The sequence below is a fragment of the Ornithodoros turicata genome, chromosome 1 (assembly GCF_037126465.1).
Source record: "Ornithodoros turicata isolate Travis chromosome 1, ASM3712646v1, whole genome shotgun sequence".
Classification (NCBI taxonomy): domain Eukaryota; kingdom Metazoa; phylum Arthropoda; class Arachnida; order Ixodida; family Argasidae; genus Ornithodoros; species Ornithodoros turicata.
This window is the reverse complement of record NC_088201.1, coordinates 184188673-184197496: the sequence shown is the minus strand read 5'-3', so window position 1 is coordinate 184197496 and position 8824 is coordinate 184188673. Positions and strand designations below refer to the sequence as shown.

The 8824-nt window shown below is 46.6% G+C and overlaps 1 protein-coding gene across 1 annotated transcript; it reads left to right on the top strand.

The window, feature by feature from the left end:
* Window positions 1–791: 791 nt before the first annotated feature.
* Window positions 792–4295, top strand: LOC135391692 (uncharacterized). Its single transcript, XM_064622047.1, has one exon. It carries the CDS (start codon window positions 792–794, stop codon window positions 4293–4295), a length of 3504 nt encoding a protein of 1167 aa, XP_064478117.1.
* Window positions 4296–8824: the final 4529 nt, after the last annotated feature.

Here is an 8824-nt window from a genome sequence, read left to right as displayed (position 1 = left end):
AACTGTGTTAAGGCCATTTCCACGTAGATAATGTTTTCTAATGAGCATTGCACCTTGTATTATTTAGTTATAATTAATATCTGTGTTGAAGCATTCATCGGTTGTTTCTTTTTAATTTTGTAAGATTGAGTAAAACGTTGTGTTGGATTGTTATCGTTGTACCCTGAGTGACTCCTTTGACGATTACACCATCGTGCTCTAACGAGTGCTGATCGCCCTGGGTCGAACTAAGTATTGTCGAGGGAATCGTTGGTTGGCTAGAGTGTTGATTTGTCCGTCAGTAACCGCCAAGTGTAGACCGGTGAGTGCATAAGCCTCTCAGTCTTCGGGACCGAGCCCTTAACGGAGTAACGTGGTGTACAACCACATCGCAATCAGCATCCGCACCGATTTTGGGAATCATCCCAAAACGCGAATTCAAGTTCATTCCCAATCGACAATATATATTCTAACAAAAATGGCGTCCGCGACAGGACCCAGGTGGCGATGCAGGGTGTAATCTGTTGGGGGTGTGGCCTCTGGATATTGAGTGACTGAGGTTGTTGTCAGAAGTGCTGTTGTCAGGTATGGTCATGGAGATCGGCAAATTAGTTGAGATAGGCGAGAAGCTTGGATTGCAAGGGCGTGAGCTTGAGGAATGAATAAATCAGGAGAGGACTAGAGATCGCGAGGAGCGGGCTCTAGAACGAGAGCGCATGAGGGAGGCCGAAGCCAAGGCAATAGAAGCACACGAAAGAGAAAAGGAGGCGCATGAAAGAGAAGCGCACGAAAGAGAGAGATAAATTTTGGAAATGAAGCTGCGGCTTTCCGAAAAGGGTTCCCCCCAAGTGAGTGGGTCGGACGAAGGAGAGATGGTTCCGCCATTGTCTCAGTTTCAGGGGATTAGTCCCCATAAGTTGATGTCAGCGTATGACGAAAAGAAAGATGATTTAGATGCATATTTGATGCGTTTTGAACGAATAGCCGATGGTCAGAAGTGGCCTAAGGAGCAATGGGCAGCGGCATTGAGTATGTGCCTTAGCGGAGAAGCTTTGAGCGTGTTTGGGAGGTTACCAGCAAGTGATTGCAACGACTACGCGAAGCTGAAAGAGGCCTTGCTGAGTAGATTTCGTTTGACGGAAGACGGTTTTCGTGGCAAGTTCCAAACCGCACCACCCGTAGATGGGAAAACGGCGGGTCAGTACCTCGCTAGGCTAGATAACTACTGGGAAAGATGGTTGCAGCTAGCAGGAACAAAGAAAGAATACGAAGATGTCAAAGAACTGATGATCCGCGAAAGGTTTTTAGAAAGATGCGACCCGAAGCTGGCGTTGTTCATCAAAGAGAGGAAGCCGAAAAGCAGAAAAGACTTATCCAAATTAGCGGACCAGTTCATGAACGCGCAGGGGCGTACAAACCTGGGGAAGGAAACTAGCGAAAGCGGAGTTCCGGTTAAGCAAGCTAGTCCCGTGTCGGGAAAAACCGGAGCCGATGGGAAAGGCGCAAGCCCAGGTGTAGCACAGCGGCAGCGATGCCTGATCTGCAATAGGCTCGGGCACAAGGCCTCTAATTGTCGTACAAATGTACCTAGAGGAGCCTCAGACATAATTTGCTACAGGTGTGGACGTCGCGGGCACAAGAGCTCGGAGTGCAGGAGTGCAAATACTGCAAAGAAGGATGGAACTGAAAATTCGGTGTCCACATGCGTTCAGGGAGGATATGTTGAACTCAAGAGCGGGGAGAAGGTGCCCGTGGTAAACGTTGCGTCCAAGGACAAACGTCCACCAGAGGAGAACAACTTGCCGGCTGTGGAAGGCATTATAGACGGCAAACGCGTCAAAATTCTCCGAGATACAGGGTGTAACACTGTCATCGTTAACAAAGCACTGATCACGCCAGAGCAGCTGACAGGAAAGAGGATGACTGTGTTCCTACTTGATCGCAAGGTCAGAATGTTACCTGTTGCCACCGTTCACATTCAGTCACCGTACTACACGGGGGAGCTTGAGGCAGGATGCATGGAGGATCCTTTATTTGACGTTATACTTGGGAATGTGCCCCGAATGCGACGCGTTGAGGAACAAGACCCACACTGGGAAACCGAACCTAACAATGGTGAAGACACTGGTTCAAAGGAACAAGACGTTCCCGATCTAGAAGGGAATACACCGAGCGTGGGAGGTGGCCAGCAAGAAATCTATCATAAGATACTTGCGGTAACTACGCGACAACAGTCCAGAAAGGAGAGGGAAGATTTCCGGCAGTTGAGAAGTCCACTCCTAAGCGAGGGCATAGTGACCGAAGATTTCGGTAAAGAGCAAAAGGCCGACCTGACTTTGCAAAAGTTTTTTGCTTCCAACAGAAAACAATTCCAAAGTAAGAACCGGCGTAAGGGCAGCTACCTATTTTTGGAGGAAAACGATTTGCTTCATCGGAAGTATAAATCGTTTAGTGGGGAGTCAACAATTCAGCTAATGGTACCTCAAAAATTCAGGCTTACGGTCTTGGAGTTGGCACACAATGGAATAATGGCCGGACATCAAGGGGCAAAACGCACGGCCGAGAGAATTATGACAGAATTTTACTGGCCAGGACTGCAGTCAGACGTGAAAAGGTTTGTCGGAACGTGCGACATTTGCCAGAGAACCAGTGACAAGGGCAGGACGCGACCTTTGCCACTAGAGAAAATGCCTATCATCGACACTCCATTCAAAAGAATGGCCATCGATATCGTCGGACCGATAAAACCACCGTCGGAAGGGGGCAATCGCTACATACTTACTGTCGTCGACTATGCTACCAGATTTCCGGAAGCCGTTGCTTTGCCAAGCATCGAAACAGAAAGAGTAGCTGAAGCTCTACTGAACATATTTTCCCGGGTTGGATTGCCAGATGAAATACTCAGCGACAGGAGGTCTAACTTCACTTCCGACCTGATGAGGGAGATCAGTCGGCTGCTATCAGTTCGCCAGCTCACCACAACACCATACCACCCGATGGCCAACGGACTCGTAGAGAACTTCAATGGAACACTGAAGAAGATGCTGAAGCGAATGTGCCATGAGCGCCCACGGGACTGGGATCGCTATTTATCACCCCTTTTATTTGCATATAGGGAGGTGCCACAGGCAAGCCTGGGATTTTCCCCATTTGAGCTTTTGTACGGCCGAAAGATGAAGGGGCCGTTGGCAATTTTGAAACAGCTGTGTGGCGGAGCACAGATTTATGAAGAAGTGAAGACGACGTATCAGCATGTATTGGATCTGCGTAACAAGCTCGAAGAGACATGTCAAATCGCCCACGAGGAGCTGGAGAACGCGTCGCAGCGACACAAGAAGTATTATGACACGAGAAGCAGAGACCGACAGCTCCAGGTTGGAGACGAAGCCCTACTGTTACTTCCGACGGAGGGAAATAAATTAATGATGCAATGGAAAGGACCCTTCAAAATAATTGAAAAGAAGGGAGAAGCTGACTATGTTATCGACCTCGGACACAAAAAGAAGCTGTTTCATGCGAACATTCTGAAGAAGTATGAACAAAGAGAACCAGCGACACAAGTAAACGCCATGTTGGCATCAGTGGCTGCGAGGGATGGGTGCGAAGACCACGTGGACGTCGACGTGGACGTTCCTACTACGTTAGGAGAAACGAGAGAAGATTGCCGAGATGTAATCGTCGGCGAGGAGCTAAGCACACATCAGAGAAGTGACGTGAGAAACCTAACGACGGCGTATGAAGAAATATTTTCCGACTTGCCCGGCTCCACTAATTTGGTGGAATGCAACTTACAGAGGGCAACAGACTGTCCGGTGCACGTCAAGCAATATCCCCTTCCGTTCGCTGTACGAGGTGAAGTTGAGAGGGAGTTGGAGGGAATGCTTCAGCTCGGAATTATTGAGAAGTCCAACTCTCCCTACCATTCCCCAGTTTTGATCGTAAAGAAATCCGACGGATCAAACAGGGTGTGTATCGATTTTCGAAGACTCAACGATATCCTCGTTGCAGACGCGGAGCCCATTCCCAGGTCGGAGAGCCTAATTGCAGAGGTTGGCTCTCGCGTATATTTCACTAAACTCGACCTTGCCAAGGGATATTGGCAGATTCCCCTCAATGAGGAGTCAAAACCAAAAACCGCATTTTTGACACCCAGTGGCCTGTATCAGTTCAGGTACATGCCGTTCGGTTTGAAGACAGCACCAGCGGTATTTGCAAAACTCTGCGAGAAGTGCTGCAGGGAATCCCCAATGTGCAACATTACTACGATGACGTGCTCATCGCGACTGATACGTGGGAAGATCACGTTCAGACCCTGAACGAAGTTTTCAGGAAGATTAGAGAAGCAGGGCTAACGGTACGACCAACAAAGTGCGAAATTGGGTTCACTGAGTTGTCATTCTTGGCACACAAGATTGGTCACGGGAAACAAAGCCCCATCTCAGCTACATTGGAAAAAATCAAGAATGCACCGAGGCCGAAGACGAAGACGCAGGTCCGGTCGTTTTTAGGACTGACTGGCTACTATCGACAATTCATCCCTAACTATTCGTCGATTGCTGCGCCACTGTCAGACCTGACGAAGACACGAGAGAAAACCCACGTAAAATGGGGAGAAGAGCAAGAACGGTCGTTCTGTACGCTCAAAGCGCATCTTGCTGAGGCACCAATTTTGCAGTTGCCCGATTTCACGAAGCCGTTCATTCTCCGAACAGACGCCTCTGACACAGGCTTAGGAGCGGTTCTACTTCAACGGGGTTCCGATGATCTTCACCCAGTAGGGTATGCTAGTAGAAAGTTATTAGACCGAGAGCGGGCGTACTCAACCACTGAGAAAGAGTGCCTCGCTATTGTCTGGGCAATCAGACATTTCCACATATTTCTGTATGGGACCCAGTTCGTTATTCAAACTGATCATCAGCCGCTTAGATACACTGACAGCGCGAAGTACATGAATAGTCTAGTGCTCCGTTGGGCACTAGGTGTGCAAGGGTATGATTTCAAAGTCGAGGGCATCAAGGGCAAAGATAATGTCGGTGCCGACGACTTAAGTAGGACCTGATGAAGGCACTATTCATGATGTCGATATGCATGGGTTATGCATGGCTTCTTAACTGCGATCTGTTTATGTACCCATGTAACATTTTTATTATAATTCATGCCAATTGTATGCATGGGCATATGGGTGGAATAAGTAAAGCGTGCGCTGCATACACAGCTGATCGAATTGTTACTCCATTTTGTTGCCCAATTTGTGCTCATATGTTCATCTGTTGGGTGTTTTATGTTCTAAGTTGTTCAATCAAACGTTTGTGTTATTATACCATCGGAATCTCGTCTATTGTAAGGTTTGAAATGTTAACCCGTCAATATTCTTGAAAAGGGGGCAGTGTCACAAATCTGTGATTCCGGCGCATTTCGGGAACGTTTTCGAACATGGACTGTGTAGCCAAAAGTATGGTAGCCGAGAGCTGCATTTGTTTTTTACATCTTGTACTTTGTCTAGACGTCGAAATGGCCTTTTTCCTGCGAAAAGCAGTTAGTGTTTATGTCTGTGGACCAAACATTGGGAAGGGCAGCGAACCCCTGGCCGTGTGGTCGCAGGTGTCAAGTGACACCACCGAGTGTGTGTGCCTCTGGAAGTCTGGAATTCCTCCTCCACGGGACTTGAGAAAAAGAACATAACAAGCAAAACGAACAGTGAACCAGACCAGGAGCGAGACCAAGGAACGTCAGTCGTGGTTTGGAAACAAGCGTGTGCGGCAGCGTCAGTCCTCGAGGGGAGACGTCGGCGAGTTCCTTTGTTTGGGTGCGTCGTGCAAGAAACCGCAGAGACCACAGACCGAAAAGGACCCCCGCCGCGCGACCCGACTCATCACAGCACCTTTCTGACAACGGACATTCGGACCTTCTGTGCAAAACAGCTAAGACTTTGAAATTCTCTGTCACCCTGTTGAAACTGTGTTAAGGCCATTTCCACGTAGATAATGTTTTCTTAATGAGCATTGCACCTGATATTATTTAGTTATAATTAATATCTGTGTTGAAGCATTCATCGGTTGTTTCTTTTTAATTTTGTAAGATTGAATAAAACGTTGTGTTGGATTGTTATCGTTGTACCCTGAGTTACTCCTTTCACGATTACACCATCGTCCTCTAACGAGTGCTGATCGCCCTGGGTTGAACTAAGTATTGTCGAGGGAATCGTGGGTTGGCTAGAGTGTTGATTTGTCCGTCAGTAACCACCGAGTGTAAACCGGTGAGTGCATAAGCCTCTCAGTCTTCTGGACCGAGCGCTTAACGGAGTAACGTGGTGTACAACCACATCGCAATCAGCATCCCCACCGATTTTGGGAATCATCCCAAAACGCGAATTCAAGTTCATTCCCAATCGGCAATATATATTCTAACAGTGGCTGCCTGATGAACTGTGCACGTTTATGCTTTCGACATATGGCATTATTTTCAAATTAAGGTGATTCGTCTTATTTTGTACGTGCGCAATAAACACGCGTGTATGCGGTATTTCGGGCAATAGTGGCTGCCTGAGGAACTGTGCACGGTTATGCTTTCGACATGTGGCATTATTTTCAAATTATAGGCGATTCTTCTTATTTTCTAAGTGCGGACTAAACACGCGTGTATGCGGTATTTCGCGCAACAGTGGCTGCCTGAGGAACTGTGAACGGTTATGCTTTCGACATACGTCATTTTTTTCAAATTATTTGTGATTCTTTTTATTTTGTACGTGCGGACTAAACACGCGTGTAGGCGGTATTTCGGGCACCAGTGGCTGCCTGATGAACTGTGCACGTTTATGCTTTCGACATATGGCCTTATTTACAAATTATAGGTGATTCTTCTTATTTTGTACGTGCGGACTAAACACGCGTGTATGCGGTATTTCGTGCAACAGTGGCTGCCTGATGAACTGTGCACGTTTATGCTTTGGACATAAGGCCCTGTTCTCAAATTATAGGTGATTCGTCTGATTTTGTGTGTGCGGACTAAACACTCGTGATTGCGGTATTTCGGGCAACAGTGGCTGCGTGAGGAACTGTGCATGGTTATGCATTCGACATATGGCATTATTTTCAAATTATAGTGATTCTTCTTATTTTGTACGTGCGGACTAAACACGCGTGTATGCGGAATTTCGGGCAACAGTGGCTGCCTGGTGAACTGTGCACGTTTATGCTTTCGACATGTGGCATTATTTTCAAATTATATGCGATTCTTCTTATTTTGTAGGAGCGGACTAAACACGCGTGTATGCGGTATTTCGGGCACCAGTGGCTGCCTGATGAACTGTGCATGTTTATGCTTTCGACATGTAGCCTTATTTACAAATTTTAGGTGATTCTTCTTATTTTGTACGTGCAAACTAAACACGCGTGTATGCGGTATTTCGTGCAACAGTGGCTGCCTGATGAACTGTGCTCGTTTATGCTTTCGACATATGGCCCTATTTTCAAATTATAGGTGATTCTTCTTATTTTGTTCGTGCGGACTAAACACGGGTGTATGCGGTATTTCAGATAACAGTGGCTGCGTGAGGAACTGTGCACGGTTATGCTTTCGACATACGACATTATTTTCAAATTATTTGTGATTCTTTTTATTTTGTACGTGCGGACTAAACACGCGTGTAGGCTGTATTTCGGGCACCAGTGGCTGCCTGATGAACTGTGCGAGTTTATGCTTTTGCCATATGGCCTTATTTACAAATTATAGGTGATTCTTCTTATTTTGTACGTGCGGATAAAACACGCGTGTATGCGATATTTCGTGCAACAGTGGCTGCCTGAGGAACTGTGCACGTTTATGCTTTCGACATATGGCATTATTTTCAAATTAAGGTGATTCGTCTTATTTTGTACGTGCGGAATAAACACGCGTGTATGCGGTATTTCGGGCAACAGTGACTGCCTGAGGAACTGTGCACGGTTATGCTTTCGACGTGTGGCATTATTTTCAAATTATAGGCGATTCTTCTTATTTTCTAAGTGCGGACTAAACACGCGTGTATGCGGTATTTCGCGCAACAGTGGCTGCCTGAGGAACTGTGCACGGTTATGCTTTCGACATACGGCATTATTTTCAAATTATTTGTGATTCTTTTTATTTTGTACGTGCGGACTAAACACGCGTGTATGCGGTATTTCGTGCAACAGTGGCTGCCTGATGAACTGTGCACGTTTATGCTTTGGACATATGGCCCTATTCTCAAATTATAGGGGATTCGTCTAATTTTGTGTGTCCGGACTAAACACTCGTGATTGCGGTATTTCGGGCAACAGTGGCTGCGTGAGGAACTGTGCATGGTTATGCATTCGACATATGGCATTATTTTCAAATTATAGTGATTCTTCTTATTTTGTAGGTGCGGACTAAACACGCGTGTATGCGAAATTTGGGGCAACAGTGGCTGCCTCGTGAACTGTGCACGTTTATGCTTTCGACATGTGGCATTATTTTCAAATTATAGGCGATTCTTCTTATTTCGTAGGAGCGGACTAAACACGCGTGTATGCGGTATTTTGGGCACCAGTGGCTGCCTGATGAACTGTGCATGTTTACGCTTTCCACATTTTGCCTTATTTTCAAATTATAGGCGATTCTTCTTATTTTGTACGTGCGGACTAAATACGGGTGTATGCGGTATTTCGTGGAACAGTGGCTGCCTGGTGAACTGTGCACGTTTATACTTTCGACATATGGTCTTATTTTCAAATTATAGGCGATTCTTCTTATTTTGTACGTGCGGACTAAACACGGGTGTATGCGGTATTTCGGGCACCAGTGGCTGCCTGATGAACTGTGCACGTTTATGCTTTCGACATATGGC

What these genes read in the sequence shown, in the direction of transcription:
- LOC135391692 (XM_064622047.1), top strand. Translation starts at nt 792, where the DNA reads ATGAAGCTGCGGCTTTCCGAAAAGGGTTCCCCCCAAGTGAGTGGGTCG.